This window comes from Lithobates pipiens, unplaced genomic scaffold (genome assembly GCF_037356315.1).
Source record: "Lithobates pipiens isolate NorthernLeopardFrog02 unplaced genomic scaffold, aLitPip1_a1.2 Scaffold_1, whole genome shotgun sequence".
Taxonomy (NCBI): Eukaryota; Metazoa; Chordata; class Amphibia; order Anura; family Ranidae; genus Lithobates; species Lithobates pipiens.
The window spans coordinates 205,728,179-205,753,522 of record NW_027507685.1 but is presented as its reverse complement, the minus strand read 5'-3'; the positions used below and the strand labels follow the sequence as shown (position 1 = coordinate 205,753,522).

General features: G+C 45.1%; 1 protein-coding gene across 2 annotated transcripts in view; it reads left to right on the top strand.

Moving 5' to 3' along the window:
• Nucleotides 1–24,067, top strand: part of LOC143982295 (calpain-2 catalytic subunit-like) — a 260,340-nt gene extending 236,273 nt beyond the window's left edge. For both annotated transcript variants that reach the window (XM_077480899.1, XM_077480891.1), the window contains 2 exons: nt 15,720–15,778; nt 23,826–24,067. In XM_077480899.1, the coding sequence (XP_077337025.1) occupies nt 15,720–15,778; nt 23,826–23,852 (86 nt within the window). In that variant the 3' untranslated portion in view covers nt 23,853–24,067. The remainder of the gene's footprint in view (nt 1–15,719; nt 15,779–23,825) is intronic.
• Nucleotides 24,068–25,344: the final 1,277 nt, after the last annotated feature.

Below are 25,344 nucleotides of genomic sequence, written 5' to 3'. Positions count from 1 at the left end.
AGATGCTGTTAAAGCTTCACGAGTGCGAAAAACGCCACAAAACCCAGCCAGACAGGGATCTTGAGGTAGAGATAACTACCCTCCGAGAACAGATCAGAGAGCACTCCTTGTTCCACTCCAGGAATACTCCTTTGGAAGGTACGCAGAACATTTTACGAGTATGAGGATAAATGCAGTAGAACCTTAGCGAACGTCATACGAACCCAACTTAACCTTTTCTTTACCCCAGCCGTCTACCCCCACGGGAGCTAAAATCCATGACGCGGTGGAAATGGCGGAGTCTTTCAGGGCTTTTTACGAAGCACTTTATAACCTACATCCTCACCCACCCCCCCCCCCCACCCCGGGAGATCGGCCCCTGAGTAGCCTGGCAGCCATAGAGGCATACTTGGAAGCGGCGGACTTGCCTTCGCTCAATGAAGAGGAGGAAGACCTACTGCCGCAGCCTATAACCATGGAAGAACTCACAAACGCATTGGCTAGAGTCCCAAGGGGAAAGGCACCTGGCCCCGACGGATTCACAATCTCTTATTGTAAAAATTTCCACAATCAATTGGCAACCCACTTCACTGCCTACAACGCAATATTGGACAATCACGCCGTACCGCCTGACCTGCTGCAAGCCAACATCTCTGATTCCAAAACCAGAGAAGGATCCGCTTCTCTGTGCAAGCTATAGGCCTATTTCCCTATTGAATTGCGACCTGAAATTGTTTACTAAAATAGTGGCCGAATGGATAGTGTCATGGTTATGCAATAGAGTTCGTCTGCTTACCTGTCTCCATGTGTTCGTCTCTAGAGACCAGCCGACCCTCACCTGACTGCTTTTGTAATCCATCCTCTGGCATGGCTCCACCCTAGCTCCTATCGGAGAACTCTATATTAACCTGTGCACTGCAGGCCAACCCTGCTGATCAACCTTTGTGTGTTTAGCTTCCTGTTACCTGCTGTGTGCTCTTCTGTTGTTCCATTACCGACTTTGGCGTGTCCTTGACTATCCCTGTTTGCCTGTGATCCTGACCTTTTGGCGTGTCCCTGACTATTCCCGTCTGCTTTATCCCTCACTATCCCTATCCTCCTGTTGACTACTGTGGGTGTGAGCTGGGGGACCCTGGGGGTCGCGACCTGGAGCCAGTTGCAGCCCAGTCCATCCTCACCACTAGAGGCTCTGGTTAACACCTGCTGGCTCTTAGACTCCGCGCTCCAGGGAATCTTACGCTCTAACCCCGGTGTGATCCGTCTTGGTGTTCTGGCAGCCCTGCCTTCACCTTGACCCCGTCTGCAGCAGTCAGCCGTAGGGTCCAGAACCTTGCGATGCACTCCTGATCCCTACGGTGTGCATCTGTCACCTCGCCTCAAGGTGACCTGACAGATAGGCTCTGTCCTCCAGCGTATAATCCCTTTAGACCAGGTCAGCTTTATCCGCAACAGAGAGGCACGGGACAACACGATCAGGACGATTGATGTTGTGGCTAGGGCCAAACACCTCAATGTACCTGTTATCCTATTGTCGACCGACGCCGAAAAGGCGTTCGATAGGGTAAATTGGATTTTCCTATTAGCCACTCTGCGACGCCTGGGAATGCCAGCCTCCATTCTGTATCGGCCATTTACTCTTGTCCTTCTGCAACAGTCAGAGTAAATGGGGTAGCCTCCAACCCTTTTAAAATCAGCAACAGGACGAGGCAGGGATGCCCACTTTCCCCACTTCTGTTAATAATCTCCTTAGAACCTTTACTACAACACATAAGGCTCAACTCGGATATCAGGGGACTTGAAACAAGCGCATACCACCACAAAAATCGCAGCATATGCAGACGATTTTTTGTTTTACATCTCAAATCCCCACACCTAGATCTTGTTGGCAGCTATACGCCAATACGGGTTGCTCTCGGACTTTAAAGTTAATCTCCAGAAATCAGAGACACTGAACTTTTCCCTATCCCCTGGCTCCCAGGCTTCCCTAAGCACCAACTTTCCCTTTTGGTGGTCTCCCCAGGCAATCAAATACTTAGGCACAAAAATCCCCGCAGATTTGCACCTTATCTACCAACTAAATTTTCAACCTCTCCTGAACACCTTCTCCTTGGACCTAGAGAGGTGGAAGAGCCTGGCAATCTCCTGGTTCGGTAGAAGCAACGTATTAAAGATGAACATCATGCCAAGATTGCTATACCTCTTACAGGCTCTACCGGTAAGGATACCGCGGACCTTTTTCCGTAAATTGCGCACGATCTTTATTAAATATATATATATATGGCAGGGCAAGCCAGCGCGGCTTAAAAGCTCCTTATTGCACGGAACGAAATTCAGAGGGGGGGGGTGTCTTCCTGACCCTGCCCTATACTGTACGGCGTCCACATGAACAGGGTGGTAGACTGGTGTCGGCATAAAACACACAAGCTATGGATTAGTCTGGAACAGGAATCAGTACCTTCACCTCTTGAGGGCCTGCCGTGGAGTGGAGCTGGGTCCCCCAGTTTTTCCCCTCCCCACCCGCTTATTGGACCCACTCTACAGCTTTGCAGATACTTTAGAATTGCAAACACGCCAAGTTTTTCCTCTCCACTGACATCTATAATTGGACATCCAGACTTTTTGCCGGGTCTTTCTGATCGGTCCTTTCGGCTTCATCCAGAGCAGCGCATAGAGCCTCCTCGTTTTGTGGTCCCTCAGACTGGAGCGACCTTTCAAATCTATACCCTAGCTTTGGCTCATCAGGCTCGGAAAGTTGGAGGATCTTACAACTTTCACACTTTCTCAGATCCCTGCCGGAAAATGTGAGCTTCCGCAGATCGCTCACACCCTTTGAGGATTTGTGTCTGGAAGTGGAACCGGTACGGAAAACCCTGACCTATTCTTACAATATCTTGCAGACCAACACCTCCCTAGATGATCCCCTGTATCCGAGGAAGTGGGAGAGGGACCTCAATGTCAAGTTTCCGGAGGATCAAAAAAATAGAATCCTCTTTTTTGCGCATAAGTCCTCCCTTTGTAGCAAATACCAAGAGATCCTACAAGGTACTTACGCGCTGGTATAGGACCCCCTTGGTGTTAGCATCCATATTCCCGGGACACAGTCCCCTATGTTGGAGATGTGGCACTCAGAATGGCACAATACTCCACATCTTCTGGGAATGTGAAGTGCTGACGCCCTTCTGGTGGCAGGTATTGGGAATCATCCACAAACTTACTGATGTGGATCTCAAAGACAACCCAGCGGCAATACTACTGAATCTGACCCCAATGTCCAGTAAGCGCTACCGTAAATCCCTGCTGAAGCACCTCTTGAATGCGGCCAGGGCGTGTATTCCCAGTATGTGGAAGCAACAGTCCCCTCAGACAGTGATGCAGTGGTTTGCTAGGATCAATGACATACAGCGGATGGAACGCCTTAAGGCTGCTATGGGGGAGAGAGGAGGAACACAATGCGCGGTGGACACATTGGGAACTGTTTAGATACTCAGACAATTACAAGTCCTTAGACAGGCAGTCTTTTGGCAGATGGGGCCTTGGGTCGGCGGCCCCACCGGTGCTTCATCTTCACCCCCTCCCTGCTTACTCCCCCATCCTTACTCCCCTTTCTTTCTGCTACTCTCTTTCCTCATGAGACACCATGGGTGTCTCTCATCTTTCTTTCCCCTAAAAGTGAAAATACTCTGGAATGCGGTACCCCAGATAAGCGCCACTCCCATGCCCGAGGAGTGAGCGCCACAGCCTAAGTAAGGAAAAGATGACTAGATCCGGTTACTTAAATCAAGCCGTCTCGCAATCAGACCAATTGAGATAAGCTAGCCTTTCCCTCTGGGAGGTTTCCACCCACGGTAATAGCGCATATGCAGCGCAGGTTGATAGGTGGTATGTTCCAGATACATAGATATGCCCTCCCAGACAGAGGATGGCCTTGACTGCTCTGGTTGTAATCCTAGATAACTATAGTTGAAATCTTTTAATCACAGCTTCTAATGTTACCAGAATGTTGAGATGGATGGTAGATTTATATCATAAATGTATACATAGACTTGTATAAGTTTACTTGAATATCTATTGAAAGTTACAGATGATTGTCTTGTCGTCTACTGTTTATACCTGTATATTCAGCATTCTTTAAATAAAAAATTTAAAAGGAAAAATGGCCCACCTTATCTTAAAGCCTGGTGCTACACCTCATTAAGGGAGAACATTTTTGAGAGAGAGGGAGTCTTGGCAGATTAAGGATACCACGTCCCCATATTAGTGAATACAACAAAGAGAGACAAGGGGGGCCAAAAGAGGGCTGGGGAATCACCAACCCCCGGGACTTTAACGGTATCCAATCAAAAAAATATTTACCAAGGAAAAAATCTTGATGTATAAAATATTACAATTTTATTCAAACTATACATAATTTTAATTTAAACATTCATAAAAACGATGCTTTGACATCAATTTGCAAGAGAAAGCATATTCATATTTAATCCCATTTTTCACCGAACAAGAGAAGTGAAGAAAAGGCAAGCTGCAATCATTCTCAACATGTTTCGCCCGGGATGGGCTTCTTCAGGAAAAACTGATTGAGCGGCCAACAAAACTAAGGTAATGAATAATAAAAGAATGTTATTGTCAATTAGTGCATAGAGTAACAATAGTCAATAGAGTAAATAAAGAACAATTAATATAAATAGTTTTTGCATAGGTTGAGTTATTAAAACAGATACATAGGATGCAAAATATATTTTGAATGAATAGATACAAAGAATGAGTATCTCACCGATATTGCCAATGCTCCAAAGAATTCAAAATATTAGACGAAAGTCATTCTAAGACAGTATTAAAAGATCTCTGTATTTGTTATAGCGAAAAAAACGCACAAATCAGAATGGAGTTTGTCGCCTAGTGGGAATCTGCAGAGAGAAATAAAACATTCAGAAAAGTATGTAAGAAAATAAGAGAAATTCGTTGGGCCCTTAACAGAGGTAACCAAATATGAGAATACGGTGGATGTATCAAAATGTAATAATTACCATAATGAATAAATTGAACCAATGAGAATTGTTGAAAGGGGTTATGTAAACTTCCAAATAGGTCAAAGTCACAGTCCACATAGTATATTGGAAGTAGATGTAGTAGTCAAAGCTGAAAAAATAAGTAAAAAAGAAATACTAATAGAGAAAAAAATTCCAAAATCTTGAGAAGATATATTATCATCAAGAAAGATCCACTGATATAGGTTGGTTCATAGAGCTATAACCAGGGATATAAGTAGTGACCGAAATATTCAGTCAACTTACCCATTCATTGGCTATCTCAAGTGTGCAAAATCTGCATCCAGTTCCCGATGGGAATGAGGGGTTTTATGCCTCTCCAGCTCGGCGGCGTCTGACGTCACCGCCGAGCTGCGGGCGGAAATAAACAAGGGGGAGGAAGGGCTAATTCAGGTCCTCTTGCGGTTCAAACAAAGTGCGCATGCGCGGATAACGTATCGCGGCTCCGAGTATGGGACGTAATACGCGCCGAAGCTTCGGCGGCCATTTTCGAAGATCTTACAATTAAGAAGAAGTGCGCATGCGCGAATATCGCATCGCGGCTCAGCGCATAGGGCGTATTGCGTGCCGAAGCTTCGGCGGCCATCTTGGAAACTCCAGAACACAACAGTACGCTGATGCAATTATCCAGCAGTGTTCCGCAATGGCGTACGCGGCCAAAATGGCCATTGATAGAGGGGTACATGGCCTACTTAAAAAGAGCAAATTAATAGAACGCAAATGTACCCAGTGCGGAGGACATATATCTCCAAGGGAATAGTGTTGCCGTGCATTTAATCATAGTCACCTAGCAAAGGGCCAATGACCTGCCTTAATCAGACAGATCAATGGCCAACAGTGCGGCCAACATAAAAAAATTTTTTTGCTTTGGAACATGTCAGTCCAGGTGACAGAGGGGGCAATTATAATCAGATTCTTTTGCAACGAGAGGCCCGCTGGATCTTTGACCTTAGGGCCAAAGATGCACCGGGCCTCAATGAAGCTTTCAGTTTCAAACCCTTCTTATAAGTTGTTTTTTTTTTTTTTTTTTTTTTTCCTTCCCCTGTATTGTCTGTAAATCTCTCTGAATTTGCCAAGCTCCAATCTTCCAAGGATTTCCGAATATCCTAATAATTACTTTATCAATTTAACCTGTAACTGGAAATTTGTCACCTATTTTTCAAATTGGGTCTCTGTATGGGCGCCCCGGGGAACTGGAAACATTTCTGCTGTGACCTGTCAACCAATCAGCGTCTCAACCATTTTTGTTCCCCATATCAATGGGATTACGTTTGGGCTTTTCACTGTTTTCTCGTATCTCATTCCCTTCTTTTTTTTTTTTTTTTTGCAATATAATAAAAAAAAAATTTCCGTGCTATTTATATGCGTGACTTATACTTTCCCTATTAACACATTTTTTGATATGACTATGATATTTTTTGGCTTGGTTGCCAAGACGGACTGTTAGTGTTTGTGAGTGGTCTGTCTATTTTGATTGCCCTCATTTAGTCAGCACTTTAGTGAATAGTCATTATAATAAATATGCAAGATATGTCGTTGGAGATATGTATTTCTGTATTTTTATGTTGGCCGCACTGTTGGCCGCACTGTTGGCCATTGATCTGTCTGATTAAGGCAGGTCATTGGCCCTTTGCTAGGTGACTATGATTAAATGCACGGCAACACTATTCTCTTGGAGATATATGTCCTCCGCACTGGGTACATTTGCGTTCTATTAATTTGCTCTTTTTAAGTAGGCCATGTACCCCTCTATCAATGGCCATTTTGGCCGCGTACGCCATTGCGAAACACTGCTGGATAATTGCACCAGCGTACTGTTCTGGAGTTTCCAAGATGGCCGCCGAAGCTTCGGCACGCAATACGCCCTATGCGCTGAGCCGCGATGCGATATTCGCGCATGCGCACTTCTTCTTAATTGTAAGATCTTCGAAAATGCCCGCCGAAGCTTCGGCACGTATTACGTCCCATACTCGGAGCCGCGATACGTTATCCGCGCATGCGCACTTTGTTTGAACTGCAAGAGGACCTGAATTAGCCCTTCCTCCCCCTTGTTTATTTCCGCCCGCAGCTCGGCGGTGACGTCAGACGCCGCCGAGCTGGAGAGGCATAAAACCCCTCATTCCCATCGGGAACTGGATGCAGATTTTGCACACTTGAGATAGCCAATGAATGGGTAAGTTGACTGAATATTTCGGTCACTACTTATATCCCTGGTTATACCGTAGCTCTATGAACCAACCTATATCAGTGGATCTTTCTTGATGATAATATATCTTGTCAAGATTTTGGAATTTTTTTCTCTATTAGTATTTCTTTTTTACTTATTTTTTCAGCTTTGACTACTACATCTACTTCCAATATACTATGTGGACTGTGACTTTGACCTATTTGGAAGTTTACATAACCCCTTTCAACAATTCTCATTGGTTCAATTTATTCATTATGGTAATTATTACATTTTGATACATCCACCCTATTCTCATATTTGGTTACCTCATTTAAGGGCCCAACGAATTTCTCTTATTTTCTTACATACTTTTCTGAATGTTTTATTTCTCTCTGCAGATTCCCACTAGGCGACAAACTACATTCTGATTTGTGCGTTTTTTTCGCTATAACAAATACAGAGATCTTTTAATACTGTCTTAGAATGACTTTCGTCTAATATTTTGAATTCTTTGGAGCATTGGCAATATCGGTGAGATACTCATTCTTTGTATCTATTCATTCAAAATATATTTTGCATCCTATGTATCTGTTTTAATAACTCAACCTATGCAAAAACTATTTATATTAATTGTTCTTTATTTACTCTATTGACTATTGTTATTCTATGCACTAATTGACAATAACATTCTTTTATTATTCATTACCTTAGTTTTGTTGGCCGCTCAATCAGTTTTTCCTGAAGAAGCCCATCCCGGGCGAAACATGTTGAGAATGATTGCAGCTTGCCTTTTCTTCACTTCTCTTGTTCGGTGAAAAATGGGATTAAATATGAATATGCTTTCTCTTGCAAATTGATGTCAAAGCATCGTTTTTATGAATGTTTAAATTAAAATTATGTATAGTTTGAATAAAATTTTAATATTTTATACATCAAGATTTTTTTGATTGGATACCGTTAAAGTCCCGGGGGTTGGTGATTCCCCAGCCCTCTTTTGGCCCCCCTTGTCTCTCTTTGTGGTGCTACACCTCGTTTTTGTAAGGCAAGATCAGTGCCCTTTGCCTTGCGGAAGAAAGTGGAAGCAGAGCTGGACCATCTATTGGCTGAAAAGATCAGAACTAAAAGTTGATAGAAGAGAATGGGCATCACAAATTGTGCCTGTCAAGAAAAAGAATGGAGTGTAATGTTCGGGGGGGACCAGCAAGATCGCAGGACACAGGCTTTTCACACAACAAAGGGTTTATTAAACTTAAACAGCTTTACAGCAGCCCAAAAACAAATGAAAAGGTTTTTAGTCTCACCGACTTGCAAAGTCCAGAATAGCTGTCTCAATCCAACAGTACTTGATTTTTTATGGCAGGTAGCTTCCCCTGCCAGGAGGCTTCCAGGCAGGACACTGCTGTCCACTTCTGTTGCTGCAACCCAGAACAAACACCAAACACCATCCACCATGTCCTCTACACTCCTCCACACCCATCTACCACTTCCTGTCTTGTTTTTAAACACACTTCCTCCAACAGGTGGGTTAATCAATTTTATTCCCTTAAAGGGACCACAAACCAAACAGAGGGGCAACATAGCGTCCTTCCAGGACCCAGCCACGGCGTCCTGTACAGGAGACATTAGAATTTGTGGGGATTTCAGGGTTGCCCTGAACAACCAACTTCTTGTGGATCAATACCCGTTGTCTCGACTTGAAGATCTATTTGGCTCACTGGCAGGGGGGCAAAAGTTTACAAAAAATAGACTTAAAGCAAGCTTACCTGCAACTGCTAGTACACCCAGATTCATGCCATCTGTTGACCATTAACACCCATAAAGGATTATTCCAATATAACCGCATGGTTTTTGGCATAGCCCCAGCTCCAGCCATCTGGCAGCAGATCAAGGATGAGGTCCTGGCAGGCATACCTTTCACCCAATGTTTACTAGATGACATGCTCATTACTGGTCCCACTGATGAAGAACACAGAATATCGAAGCTGTGCTAGAGAGACTACAACGGTATGGTTTATGTGCCAATCTTTCAAAATGCAAATTTTTCCAAGTCTCGACTGGAATTTTGCGCCCCCACACTGTGGACCGACATGGATTACACACTACTGAAGAAAAGGTGAAAGCCCTTACCCATGCCCTTACTCCCCAGAATGTCACACAGCTCAGGTCCTACCTTAGCCTCCTAAATTACTACCACCGTTTCTTGCCAAACCTAGCACACCAGCTCTACCCGTTACATCGCTTACTGGATACAAGAGCTAAATGGATATGGATAGACAGATGTAAAGAAGCTTTTCTGCTTTCTAAAGAGCTCATTCTGTCCTCTCAGGTTCTGGTCCACTACAATTTAAAAGAAACACATCAGCTTGGCTTGTGACGCCTCACCTTATGGACTGGGTGCCGTGCTTTCCCATGTCATGCCAGATGGCACGGAGCGCCCCATTTCTTTTGCCTCCAGGTCGTTAACCTCAGCATAACAAAACTACTCCCAGATAGACAAGGAAGCTTTGGCCATTGTATAGGCAACAACAAAAATTTCACACGTACATCTATGGATGGTAGTTTACACTTATCACTGTCCACAAACCTCTGTTGTCCATACTGAATCCTGAGAAAGGAATTTCTACAACAACCGCATCTCGCTTACAAAAGGTACGCTTTATTCTTGGGAGGTTATACTTATTCTATCAGATACCGCTCCCATGAGGCCCATGGCAATGCAGATGCATTTTCCAGATTGCCAATTGGAGAACACCCACCTAGAGACATACGCATTGTGTAAGTACACAGGTCACGGTCCTGCATGTCCACCTCCCTAATTGCCAGACACAGACCCCTCTCTGTCTCAGATATTCTCGTATGTTCAGGCTGGATGACCAGAGAAAGTCCCAGGTGAATTTCATCCGTACTTTACCAGAAATTGTGAGCTTGTGACTAATGCTGGTTGCCTACAGTGGGGCAATAGAGTGATTATACCTCAGTATTTGCAACCAACCATGCTAAGGATACTGCATGAGGGCCATCCTGGCATGGTGCGCATGAAGCAGCGAGCCCAGGGCTATGAGCTGAGCTTGACAGCACCCAGGACATTGAGCTATGTGGCTCAATGTCCTGGGTGCTGTCAAACTCAGCGATCCCAAAAGAAAGGAACCCTGCTACCTTGGTCATGGCCGACAGACCCGTGGTCAGGACTCCATCTTGATTTTGCTGGTCCAATCCAGGGTAAAATGTATTTGATCGTGGTAGATGCACATTCAAAATACCCAGAGGTATTTCAAATGCCTTCTACTACCTCAGCTGCTACCATTCTAATCTTAAGGAAGCTCTTTGCTCAGTATGGCTTGCCAACAACCATAGTCTCGCACAATAGCACTCAATTTACATCACATGAGTGCCATACCTTCCTTAGTGATTTGAGCATCCAACACTACAAAACAGCTCCTTATCATTCAGCCTCGAATGGGCTGGAAGAACTGTTTGTGCAGACATTTAAGAAGCACTTACCGTCCACTCTGGACCAGATCGGACTGTCAGAGGAGAAGCTGCTGGACTTCTTGACCATGTACCGAAACACAAAACACGCTACTACTGGGCTGTCCCCTGCTTTTCTTATGTTTGGCGGGCATCGCTGCACCAAACTGGATTTAGTCCATCCATAGGAACAGTCACAGTCACAGGATTCTGTGCCGGTGTAACTGGCAGCATTGCTAGTAACACCCTGAAAGACCCTGTGTCCAAGGGACATAACAGGGACCCCGTGCCATTTTCTTTTTTAATTTGGGTGCAGGGTTTCCCTTAATATCCATACCAGACCTGAAGGGCCTGGTATAGATTTCGGGGGGGGGGGGGGGGGGGGACATCCACGCCATTTTTATCTATATTGCCTGGATCCGACAATACATTACAGCTGTGAGCAGTTTTGAATTTTTTTCCTTTAGAAATGTAATTTTGCTGTGGCACTGTTCTAAACACGGGAAAGATGCGCTACTTTACAGGCATACTAAAGATACCCCCCAGGCATGATATTTAAAGGAATATATAATTTTTATTGTTTCACTTTAAACATTACTAAAATCACTGCTCCTGAAAAAACTGTAGTTTTTAAAACTTTTTTTGCATTGATACATGTCCCCTGGGGCAGGACCCGGGTCCCCAAACACTTCTTTATGGCAATAACTTGCATATAAGCCTTTAAAATTAGCACTTTTGATGTTTCACATTCGAGTCCCATAGACTTTAACGGTGTTCGCGTGTTCAAACTAATTTTTTTGTTGTCATGAAGTTGTCATAGTGGCATTCTGCCCCCTCCAGTCTTGGTGCATTTACTTTACCAATTGGCATCCAAACTGTTGGTTTATGCTACTGATAACCTCAGACATCCGGCTCTTCCATGGATCTGGTGTCTTGGGCAGAAGCCTCCAATTTTACGGATGTCTGGAGGTGGAGACACCCTAACTTGCAGGTGTATACCTGTCATTCCGCCTTACAGAACCTTCTCTAGAATTAATCTGGTGTATGCCGGGGGGGGGGGTGGTCTGTCCTTTCCAGGGTTCGGGATGTCACCATTCTACCCAGGGGTATCGCTGATCACACGCCTATTTCCCTGCAGCTCAGTTTGACGTGTCCTTCAGCAGAAGTCTTGTGGCGTTTTGTCTAGGTTCTGGCTATCTGACTCAAGCGTTGAAATCCCTTTCAAAACTGATATGAACAATTTTTGGAACGCCCAGGATCATGCAGTTTCTATTCCTATCACTTGGGATGCATTTAAGGAATGCACAAGGGGTAACCTCCAGGACCTTTGTGGGAGGATGCTTAGGGGTGCCCATAAAGAATTACAGGAGGGCGAAAATAAAGCTATGGCCCTGGAGACTATTTATGCTAGGGATAGGGACCCTCTGACGTATTCCTCTCTCCAGGCAGCTCTGCGGGATGTTTCCCTTATCCGTATATCTGCTACGAAAATTCACCTGTTCCATCAGAGTCTAAGGATCTTTGAACAAGGGGAGAGGAGTGGTCGACATATCAGGAGCTCTGTATCTCCCAAGAAGAGTATACTGAAGGGGAACTGCATACATACCAGGGTTTAGCTGACCTACTATGTCTTACAGACTCCACCAGGAAAAGGCTAGATCATCCACCTACCCTTAAAGCGGAGGTCCACCCTAAAATGGACCTCCGCTCATCGGAATCCCCCCCCCCTCCGGCGCCACAATTGGCACCTTTCAGGGGGGAGGGGGGTGCGGTTACCTGGATAATCCAGGTAACTGCACCCACTGCCGGGATAGCTGTCTGCGGAAAGGGGCGTAGATTACGCCCCTTTCCGCAACTGCCCGCCCCTTTGCGCAAGTGCCCCGCTGCCTGCTGGGAAACACACAGTTCCCAGAGGCAGCGGGGACCGTCCGGATTGCGCCGCGCGGCTCACGCATGCGCAGTAGGGAACCGGGAAATGAAGCCGAAAGGCTCCATTTCCTGATTCCCATACCCAAGATGGCGGCAGCAGGACCCGACAGACGACCTAGCGATCGGCTTCGGGTGCCGACATCGCGGGCGCGCTGGACAGGTAAGTGTCACTATTTTAAAAGTCAGCAGCTGCAGTATTTGTAGCTGCTGGCTTTTAAAAAAAAATAAAAAAAATAAAAAAACGCGGAGTGCCGGTGGACTCCCGCTTTAAGGAGATTCAACTAGCAGTCAAATCTCTGCAAGCTGGGAAGACGCCGGGCCCAAAAGGGTTTCTGGCAGAATTCTTTAAACACTATGCTGACGACCTGCTCCCCAAATACCATGAGATGCTGCTGAAAGCCTTGGAGGAGGGCTCCTTGCCCCTGTCTATGTCTGAGGCAGTGGTGGTGGTCCTCAAGCCTGGCAAGGACCCTGAACTATGTTCCTCATACTGGCCGATATCTCTCCTGAATGTAGATCTAAAAATTCTTGCTAAAGTTCTGGCTGGCCGCTTAAACTCTAATTACTGCCCTGATACACCCTGACCAATCTGGATTAGGCCGGGTAGAGGAACCGATGTAAACACCCGCAGATTGTTGACGCATGTAGATAGGGCTATGGATGACAGTCTGGGGGTGGTGGTATCCCTGGACACTGAGAAAGCATTTGACTGTGGAGTGGAAACACCTCTGGGCTGTCCTCCAAAAATGTTGGTTCGTACCTGTATTTATCATATAGCTGCATTTTTAATGTATGCTTCTCCCTGTGCTCGGGTGTGCACTAACAACTCTCTCTCGTCGACTTAACCCCTGGGTAGAGGCACCAGGCAGGCTGCCCGCTCTCGCCGGGGTTGTTTGCGAAAGCTGTGGAGCCCCTGGCTTTGCAGATACGAGCTGCATCCACGGGATCCAAGTGGGGGTGGTGGAGGAGAAAACACCCTTGTATGCTGATGGCACTCTCCTGTTTAACATATGTCTCCTGCTCCCTCCCAGCAGCCCTATAGATAATCAATGACTTTGGATCATATTTTGGAGTCAGGTTTAACTGGGACAAATCCCTGATCTATCCCTTACACTCTGCACATCCTAGGCCGGCCAAGCAGACCCCATTGGTATTTGGTCAGTCTTTAATAAATTAAAATCTACTGTTATTTCCTTTATCTGGCTGGGGAAGCTACCCAGAGTGGCGATATCCACACTACAGCTACCAGTAAGCCAGGGTGAACTAGCTCTCCCGAACTTCCAACGGTATTTTATTGGGCGTCGGTCCTGGTGACAGTCTGTTGGTGGTTCTCCCAGCCTAGGAACAACCCCGCGGCGACTTTGGAGGTGGCAAATATGGGGTCATACTCGACGCTCAGTAACCTAGTATACCGAGGGATATGGGCCCATTCTGAGATAACTACCTTGATGCGCACAACAATAAGTGTGGAACCAGGTCAAGGCACAGCACCTCCCCCGGAGTAGTTTTCCCCTTGTATGCCTTTGTGGGGCAACCCCAACCTCCCTCACCTGCGCAGCATACTCAACCCTCAAGTATTGGCCACTAGAGGTGTGGTGGGGCTATAGCCTGAGTACTTTTCCAGAGCTCAAGATAGCTTATATGTGAAGAAAGTGGCTGAAAAAACAGCGACTAATAAACTCCGCGCCACTCAAAAAGTGAAAAAAATATAGACTAATACTCAGTGAATCAAATAGACTAAGTAAAACACTAAGAGCTGCTCCCTAAAAAAACAAGAAAACGACTTGTCGTGCTGAAAATATACTAATAGTAGGGGCGCTAAGCAAATATAAATATCAATCACAAAATGTGAGACTTTGATAATCATATAGCATCTAAAGTGATAAACACCCTATCACCAAATACAGTAAAAAAACAAAAAAGATTACAAATATATAATAAGAGCAATAATAAATAAAGTCCCAATTGGATACTGACACCAAAAAGAAAAAATATATAAATATAAATCCAAAGTCCAAAACAGTGATTCTTTCAGTGAAAAACTCCTTCTGAATCCATAAATCAGAAAAAAAGCTGGAATCTTCTACAACGTAGTGACACGTCCCTTCACCAAAACTTATGGACAAAGAAAACACCTCAATTGTGAAGATAAAGTTGTCTTCTTACCAGATGCTGTTGACTACTTTATTTAAAAAGATAGTCAAATAGGCTTATGCAGGTAAATTCCCTGCTCACATGGAATAAGGTGGACCTCGTATGGACAGAAGCTTCTCCTCATAGACTCAGACAGGTGATTTATGGATTCATATATATATATATATATATATATAAATATATATATGTGTCATGTCCCCTTCTGCAGGAGTTTTGGGATAAGGCCCAGCGGTTATTAATCAGGCTGCAGGGACTACCCTTGCACTAACCCCAGAGGTCTGTGGGGAACTATACCAAACTATTCATAATATATGCTACATACTATGCTCGTAGAGAGGTTTTGCTGAAATGGAAGGCTGCATTGCCACCCACCATTGTTTCCTGGAGAAATAACCTGAATAACGTATATTAACTGAGTAAATTTGACAAGATCTGGTGTTTCTGGATAGACTCTTGGGGCTCCCTGCAAATGGAGATTTCTCCACCTAGGCCAGAGGTGGACCTATAGAATTGAACATCCTACTTGACTGAATCTCCACCGACATGGTAACGCCCCCCCCTCCCTCTTTTTTTAGTAGTTTCCTCCTTTATCCTTGTTTTTTTTTTCCTCAATCAGCACTTACAGCTGCAGATGCCACTGGCAGAATACAACCTTCCAGCATGTGGGAGATTCCTCAGTCCACCTCGTTTGTGTGAATGAAGGAATCTGTTATATTTTAACTAACTGTCCATAGCCAGCTTTAGTTTTTCTGCACTATTTATCATAAAAAACATGCCATACTTTAACCGAAATAACGTTACATATGGCTTATTTATAATCATTAGTAGGACTATAGGTTTGCCCTAAATACTTCTTGTAGAGACGGGAAGGGCGGAAGGGCTGGTCCTGTCACATAACAGCACTATATTCACAGCATCACACAAATGGTTATTTAAAATTCTATTACCACATTTTATTGAAATCCTGTGTATTACAGGGGTATGTTATCGTATGGACCAAAACAAAGATGGTGTCGTCACCCTCAAGGAACAGCAGGTGAGGTGTAAATATGATTAAAAAACCTGTAAAAAATTTCAGAAGTATTAATGCATTTCTATCCATGTGAACAAATAAATTGAATGATACTGGAAGAGGCCACACAATTGATGCTCCCAGCACCGACTGTTGAAGGTGATCTATTTTGCGTATACAAGAGTCTTTGTTTTTTTTTTTGCATGAACAAATTAAAAGCGGTAGTAAACCCCTCTTGGTAATTTTTACCTACAGGTAAGCCGATAATAAGGCTTATCTGTAGGTAAAATGAATATCTCCTAAACGTGCACCATTTAGGAGATATTTACCCTGGGTGCAGCCAGTTATATCACCAGCTCATGTACTCTGAAGGCCCGGCATTTCTTGCTGGACCTTCAGAGCTTTGTGCCGGAACCAAGGGCTGCCGCACGCATGAGCAGGAGTGCCGTTACAGCAACTCCGGCTTATCGCATAGCTGGATCGTGCGAACCTGGAAGTCAGGGGGAAGATGTCATCTCTCTGAGGTGACAGCACAGCGCTGGAGGGCTTTGTTCCAAGGTGATGCATACTAGCACATTATGCAATTGCCTTACACAAGGTTTTTGTTTAAATTTTTTATAACGGCCAGTTTACTACCGCTTGCGAGTAGGGATGCGTAGGTAGGCATCTCTTGACATTCGAAGAGGGTATAAGATTCCCCAGTTTAAAAGTACCAATGACTGACCTGGAAGGTTCCATGATGAAGTTCTGAACGCAAAAGGAACCTGTTGAGACATTTTAGATTCAGAATGGGGATAATGCCTCCATAAATAGGTTTGAATAAAAAAATATCGCTATTTGTCCACCTTCTTTGATGGAAACTAATTCCTTGAGAAGTGAACTTTTGAAGTATAGAGACCTGTCTGGCTTCGCAGGGAAGCTGGCAAACTTGACAGCATAGAGCAGGAGACAGAGCCCAAAATCTAGTTTGTAACCCCTAGACACAATGTTTTGGACCCAGACTTCTGACATGTTTTTTGACCAGCTGCCTGTGAAGGCTGACAGGGATTCCCCCGACTGACAAGTGGGGGCATCCCCTCACTGGTCAAAGGGCTTGGTGGGTTTAGAGGTTCAGGTCTTATGGTGAAACTGGACCTGCTAAGGAGGACAAGGCCTTAAGGAGGGCTTCTAACCTTTTGTTCACAGGGTCCTTGAAAATCAGGACACCCTCAACAGGGACGCTTAAGATTTTGTTAAGACAGAAAGTGGTAGGGTCCATGGCTAGAATTCCTTTTTATTTTTTTTATTGGAAACGCTTCCTCAATAGGGTATTGCTGAGCAAAAAAACACTTGGAGGTACAAAGATTTTTTTTCAGGGTGAAGCTAGTCACCATATAGCATAGGCTGAGAAAAATGAGGGCACAGTAAAAGCTTTGGCAGGCTGAAGTGTTTTTAGGGAGCCCAGGCTGGTGGTGAGCTTGGCCTGGCGCACACAAAGTATGTACACACTACGCCAGCAAGGATAGAAATAGCATAGTTCAGCTTAGAATGTATTTCAGCAGAATGGGCCTCCTCCTCCAATACTGGACAGTCAAGGGTAAGCTGAGGTGCCACCCCCCTGCACAGGTGAAGCGAGAGGAAAATAAAAGATATACTCTGGAAGAGAAGATGAGAGCCCTTTTGTGGTCGCTGCAGTCTGATGCCTCTAAAAGGACTGACAGTCTACCCATTGATTCAGACATGGTTTTTAAGAACTCCTCTATGGATAAGCATGAGGAGTGGTGTGCCCAAGTGAGCAAGGGAGGCTTCTGAGGAAGACAAACTCTTGACTGTGGACATTGAAGATGGCTATAAGTATGGAGACCCTACATTTCCTTCCTGAACAATTAAGAGAATGTGCTTGCTGGCCCCTAGACCCTGACTTTTGCATCAATGATCAGCCAGGTTAGGTGTATCCCTTAAGAGGGAACACGTGGACTGCTACTGGATAGCAGAAGGGATGCATTCTGTGACAAGTTACTGTAAGCAATACTGTTACTGTAAGCAGAGGGACCTGTACATCCAAGGATTGCTTTGCTGTGTCCTTGGTAGACAGAAAAACAGCATATGGGAGAGCAAAAAATGGAACATGTGTACGCAGAACAGCTGAGGTGAAGGATGCTGCACAGACACCCCTGGGTGGCCTCTGTATGTGATCTAGCCTACAGAAAATGGCATCCAATTATAGATACACTTAGATTATATATATATATATATATATATATATATATATATATATATATATATATATGAGCCAGACTGGTCCTTGCATCTGCCTGTGACAAAATTAGTCAGTCTCAGCGCCCTTAAGTTACTCTGTCACACCTTTGCATTTTTTTGTGCGTATTCAATTTTGTTAACATTTATTTGGGTACAGTGTTGCATGACCGTGCAATTGTCAAAGAGTGACAGCACCGAAAGCTGAAAATTAGCCTGGGCAGGAAGGGGGTTTAAGTGCCCCGTAAGTAAGTGGTTAAAGAGCCTCAAACACCACCTTATGCTGGTGAAGAACCAAGAAAGGCTCCTTGCAGGAAAATGCAGCCAATTATAAGACCCTTTGGGGGTGATTTACCAAAACTGAAGAGTGCAAAATCTGCTGCAGATCTGCATAGAGGCCAATCAGCCTCCATGTTTTTTTCTCAAAGCTTAATTAAACAAGCTGGAAGGCTACCATGCACAGCTGCACCAGATTTTGCACTCTCCCGTTTTAGTAAATCAACCCCTTTGAGTCTAAACTATCACAAAGGCAATCTTGTGTGTAAGAAGCAACAAGAGAATCTCATGTAGAGGCTCAAATGTGCAAAGTCTGCAAAACAGACAAGATCAAATAAGGATTTCAAGGAGGCATGCACAAGCAGAGCAATCCAAGTGACACCGTGCACCCAGCTTTTACCAGGGGAGCAACCATACAGCAGAGCGGACAGAAAATCTGACTAATCTGGAAGAGTCCACAGTTTGTTGACCAAGAGATGGATGTCCACATACTTTTTAGCCAAACAGGTACAATCCGAACCGTCCGCCTTTTATTATGCACAATAGGTGTGGAAGAGCTCCAATTGAGTCAAGTCTTTGGTGAGGGAAAACTGATCTCAAGGAGTCACTAGGACATCCAGCACAAATGCCTAAGGATTCCTTATTGAGGGACACAAACCTGTGCAGCTTATTATCAAATATGGATGCCAAGAGATTCATATCTAGCGTTCCACACTGCAGACTAATCTCTGTAAACACCTCCGAGTGAAGGGCCCATATTCCTGTATTCATTGTTCATTGATTCAACTGTGGATTGCTGAGAAAGTATGCATTCCAATTTTCCATGTCAGGAATGTGTACAGTGGAGAGGGCTAAAATGTGCAGTTCTGCCTTACACAAAATCAGATGTGCTTCTTCCTGACCAGGGCAACTTTGTGTCCTTCCTTGATGGCTGATGTAAGATCCAAAGGCAGACAGACCAGTGTGAGAGAGCCAGCCAAATCTCTGGAAGCTTCACACGATCAACGGCAACCTGCACTCCTCTAACAACCACCTTCCCTAAATTGAGAGGTTCTCCAGAACACCTCCCCAACCTGGCAGGCTGGAATCCATCTTTAAAACCTTCCAGTTTATTGTAAGGAAGCATTTTCTGACATCCAGCATCTGCATGGAGATCCACCATTCCAGAGTCAGCCTGGTCTTGGGAGTCATATTCATTGGCAGATCCAAAGGACTCCTGACACTTGTCCCAAATGGACAGAATATCGAGTTGAAAAGCTCAAGAATTAAACTAGATGTATGGGACCATATTGAAGACTGCTATCATCTTCCCCAGCATCCTTATGCCAAATTAAAGGACTTTTCAACAACCCCTATGACTCCCCCTGGAATCAGAGAGAAAGGCATTTCTCTTACAGGATCAGTACTTTAGGCTGTGCTACGTTGATGACTAAGCCTCTGAACTTCTTGCTTCCCGTGAAGCTGGTTGTCTAGATACCCCACAATGGGAATAACCCAAGTCCTCAACAACCCCAGAACCAGAGCTAAATTGGTAGTGGCTATTCTCTACTGTGAACAGCAAAAACTGCTGGTTTAGGCTGGAAAATTGAAATGTGTAAGTAGACATCCTTCATATCCATTGATGCCAGAAAGTCCCCATGAAGTGAAGCAATCACTGACCAGGAAGTCTCCATCTAATTTCTGTACCTTCAGGAACTTGAGAGCTTTGAGGTCTAGAAGAGGCCAAATGTCCCAGTTTAATTGAAATAAAAGCTGTGAGACCTCTCTCCTCATGATGACCTCCTGGAACAGCAGCCTGTCCAGAGCTGCAAAGACAACTGCTTTTTTTTTTCCTTCTAAACGCCTGTCAGGACAGCCACCTTTGAGAGACCTCAGCTCCTCCCTTCACAGGAAACACTGCCTTAGCTTCAAGATTTAAGCCCCTTCTGCCCCACTGGGCCCTCTGATCAACTGGGAAGGTTGAAGCCGGTTTTTACTGTAGAAGAAAGCTCTCCCTATCTCTATTTATTTTTTTATAATCATTCCTCCCCACATTCGGTGTGGCCAGTGAGGGAGCTCGAAGCTGGAATGGAAGACGTAGTGGGGGAGTGCACTTTGGCCAAAGCTGCGGCTTTTGGTTCCAGACGCGGTGTAAGAGAGGGCCAGGCTCTGGCTTCTGCGAGCCTGCAAACACTGTAGATGTCAGCAAGCAGCTCAGGAAGGTGGGGGGGAACCAACCATGATCCGGGGCAGAGGCGGCCCAGACTACTCCTGGTAATACCAGCACTAAGGGGAGAGGAAGCCTTGGGTGGGTAGTCCCTTTTACCAGATAGCTCCACGGGTGTAGACCCCTCTGGTGGTCAAGGGGTTGGGAGGTGGTACTGGGTACACTCCTGGTTGCACTCTGCTTAGGAGTATGGCCTTGCATTTGGTTTTAAAAGTGAGCTGGAGGACTGCAATATCCAGCATGCCCTTTGTGCAGTAAGCCTGAACTGCAATGCCCAACATTCCCTTTGTGCAGCAAGACTGAGGGCCTGCAATGCCCAGCATGCCCTCTGTGCGGTGAGCCTGAGGAACTGCAATCCCCAGCATGCCCTTTTTTTCAGTTGGGTTCAGCCCCAGGCTGGCCCACTGCCAGCTCAGTAGAGTATTGCACCTGCCCGCCAGTCTTATCCTCCACTAATGGAGGGGCATTGTGGGAGCACTAGTGACAAGCTGAGGAGCCAGTTAGTGCTTCTTCAGGCTCCCAGGGGAAGTCATAGGGGTTGGGTGGTGAGCCCTCTAGACCCTCTCGCTACAAGCTTTCCCTTGAGGGGGTGGAGGATTTCTTGGGAGACATCCGTACCAACCTGGGAATCCAGGAGAAGCTGCTATCACTCCATGACCATGACCAGTATCAGGGCTTGGGGGAACAGAAGTTTTTCCTAGCCCAGGAAGGTCTGGTGGAAGCCATCAACAATTGGCTAGATCTGGGGAAAACCTTTCATTTCAAGGGTCCTGAAGTCTAGGTTTCCTTTTCAGGGAGGACGTCAGTCGGCAGGATACCCAGACTGGACGCAGCCTTCTATCAGGTTACCAGGCATACAGACCTTACCTGTGAGAGATCCCACAGACATGAGGATAGATCCTCTTTTGAAGGACACCTGGGACTCTACCTTGGGGCGCACCTAGGGGCAGGGACGGGATGGAGACAAGCTCGACATCCTTTACCATGCACTTGCGGGGGGTGGCATATAGTATGGATGCCCCATCTGATTCACTGCGTATGTCTGCCTGATCCTCAGCCCTAGCCAGATTAAAGCTTGGTAGTAGGACAGTGCATCCAAGGCTAAGCTCTGTGGGATTCTCAGAGGACTTGTTTTGGTTTGGTCCTGGTCTGGAAACAGTTTAGATCAGAAAGTTGATGGGTGAGAGTCCTTTCCTGTCTGGTGCAGTTTGGGGAAGAAAGCAAGGAATAAGTCTCACCCTCAGAGAGCATTCAGGGTTCCAAAGACTGACATTTGTCTTGGGGTCAGAAAGGTGGGGCAAAAATGGGGGGGGGGGGGGTTCGTCCTCCCAAACAGTCCCAAGGAAGATTGGGGGCCTTCCTCCCATAGCGGATAGTGGTCCTCCTTCAATCTTTTCTTCTAGGGATGGCAAGGAGGGGTCACTGGCTTGATTTTGCAAGCCCACCCTCCCCAGCCGCTCATTACCAGTTTACCAAACTGCACGGAAAAGCGTCAGCCTTACTACCTTCCCTGGAAAATCCTAAACGTGGTATTAAGAGTGGCTGGCACTCTGGACTAGCAGCACTTGAACCATAGGCTCTGTCTCGGACAGGGCTTCACCCGCTTGGGGCTTGAATGGTAAATGGCAGAGTATTCTGAAATTAGGCAAGGGCCTAGTTACCAATGCCACATCAGTATGTTGTTTTAAAAGTGTGCTCCTGGTCCTGGAAGCTTGGGTGGAAGCCATCAAAGGATGTCAGGACCCGGGGAGGAAATCCTCCTTTTCAGGGGGAGGTAGAGGAACCAGTTAGCGCTTCTTCAAGCTTCCAGGTGGCGGTAGAGGGGGTGGGAGGCGAGTCCTCTATACCCTCTCACTACAAGCCTTTCCTGGAGGAGGTGGAGGATCGCTTGGGAGCCATCTGTGCCTCCCTGGGAATCTAGGAGTAGAAGCTGTTATTGCTCCATGACCAGAAGGAGTAAAGTGGCACAGTGGCTAATGGGTTAGCTTTTTTGCCTACCAGCACTGAGTTTCTGGGTTTGCACCCCAAACATACCACTTCATATAGAGAAGGTCGGTCCTTTCTCTGTTAAACATAACTCCTGACTTCGGTTTAGATCCTGTGGGTTGAACATAAGTTAGATGTTAAAAGGTTGTAGCACCTTTGTCAAACTCTACAGGTTGGTCCTGTGGGTTGCTCTAGGGTTAAGTGCTTGTTTATACTCTCAAAGGTGGCTGTCCTGAAAGACATTTAGGGAAAATCTGTTACGTACCAGTAACGTCTTTTTCCAGGAGTCTTTCAGGACAGCACTGATGCCCACCTGAAAAATGTGTCTGCAATAAGGAGATTGCCCACTGGCTAAGTGGGTAGCAGTTCCGTCTAGCAGCACTGGGGTTCAGGGTTCAATTCCCCAACAGGAGACCAGTCAGGAGGATTAAAATTTATGTGTATGACATGTTCTTGTGTCTCCCCAGCTGGCCGGAGGTACTCTTGGAGGACCGAGGGCCCAGTGGGGCAGGAAGGGCTTAAAACTTGAATCTAAGGCAGCGTTTCCTGTGAAGGGAGGAGCTGAGGATCCTCTCAAAAGGTGGCTGTCCTGAAAACGAACGTTGCACGACGACGATTTTTTTATTTTTTTTGGCTCTGTAGACACCCCTGGAGTGGAGAGGAAAAGCAGCAAAACTCCAGCTTGCAACCTCTGGACACCGCACTGCAGACCCAGTCATAGGATTTCCTGAGTCCAGAAGGGCACAAAGAAAGTGGGGGCATCCCTTCCCTGGGCTCCTACTCATGCCTCTTTTGCACAAATGTGTATCGCTCCAGTCCCACACAGTAACCAGCCCTTACGGCCAAAAATAATCGGAAGAGAGATATTAAAACAGAGGCTTAGCTGAGCAGGGAGAGGTTGGGCATTGGTGGGAAATACTGCTTTTTTTTTTTTTTTTTTTAAACAGTGTCCATTCACCTGAGGGCAGCAGCCCCAAAGAATCATGAAAACGAACGGTCCTGTGATGTGCGTTTCTGAAAACTGATTTGCTTCTCCCAGAGCAGAAAGAAGACCTCCATCATCTAAGGACATGAGCAGAAAACTGAAGCTGTGTGGGAGGAGTTATATTGGGCTGGGCTTATACAAGACCGGGGCTGTCCTTGTAGTGTTTGCCAATGTCCAATCACCTGAAGGCAGCGCATAATTTAGTAGTCTAAAATTGATCCTGTGTCTTGCTATATGTACATGTATTTTTTCTTTATTTATTTTTTAAACAAAACGCAACTACATGTTGTTTCAAATGTCCCAAGTGTTTAATTGTCAGAAGTGTTTAATTGTGACCAGGCTCCTCTCTATTATTAATTGATCACTATTTTTCTCATTTTAAGTGGCTTCAGATGACTCATCTACAATGAAGACAGAGCCCTGCAAACAAACAGTACACTCCATGGATGGAACAGCGGGCCCGGCTTATCAATACGTGTTCAGGGGCCACTAAACATTAGTCAGTTTTATGTAAAAGTTTATCAATTGGACATTAACAAGTGAATGTTTCTTATGCTCAGGGAATGGAGATTATTGATGTAAATAGTTCAATGTGTGTTAATGTAATAAATCTTCTTTGACAATATGGCGTAACTGTGCTTATAGCTTATCCTGACTACATAGGCAGCCTCAGTTTTCTCCTGAACGGTGTTGTACAATGGTTGGACCTTGGGAATCTTACCGTAAGACTACCAGTTTCAATCTGATGAAAAACCATGCAAAAAGCTCCAGGGAGCCTGAAACATTGTGATTTAGACCAAATAGCCTGTAGATTACATAAAGGGGCTCTTGATTTGTCATATTTAATTTACAGGTGTAAAATGTTAAAGCATTATTTAAACCTAAAACCAAACCTGTAATATATTGCAGCTTACCAATCAGATGTGGTGGCCAAATTCGTTTTTTTTTTTTAGGTTTCCCTCCCCCCCTCTGTTTGCAGTAGGTGATCAGGACAATAACACAGCTCCTGTATTAGTGCCTTCACTTTAATGTACCTTTGGACAGCAGAATTTTAATCTGGGGGAGGGGAATGTTAGATGTACTAGCAACTATAGGTAACAAATTGAAGCCAAACGCTATAAGCAGTTACAGGAACAGCTTTCTTTCCTTTTGGGATAAAGGTTTTACATAAAAAGATTGACATTGTAAGCACCCCTTTCAGTATTAAATGGTTTGTCTTAATACTCCTACTAAAAATGCAAGACAGCTTGTTCTTTTGAAAAACAGACTTACTGAGCAGATCACGAGGTTAAAATAAATACAAAAAAATAAAATAAAAACAATTCATCCATCATTTGCAATATAATAAAGGTTTGCTTTTGGGCTTCATACTACTTTAAAAAGTCACTTGAGAGGAAACCTACATTGATAGAATATGGATGCTGCCACTGCTGAGCTCGCCAATTTAAAAATGCAAAAAGGATTTTTGTACGCCCTGTAAAATCCTTAGAGTCAGTTGAGGGACATAGGAGTTCTTAGACTATCAGGTTTTACTGCCACCTACAGGATACTAGCAAGAAAAAAAAATAACAAAAAAGACTTCAGCTAGCTCAGGCGAAAACACCACCCACAACCACTATACCCAAGTTTTGCAGCAAATTAGTTACAAGAACAGCAGCGGCCCGTAATGCAGAGCAACAAAGGCTAACAGGAGGCCTAAATATCCTTCTTGTAGAACTTGTAAATTGGGAAAAGCGATGCCGAAAAAGGAAAAGAATCACTCTAGATCTAGAAGAGTGCACCTTGACAGGAAAGGATGGAACGCAATCCTTAAGAGCAGAAACCATCTAGAGGAGGATCGAGGAGTCTTTGTACCCTTATGGAGTTCATCCAGAATACAAAATTAATCCGCCTTCCTGAAGA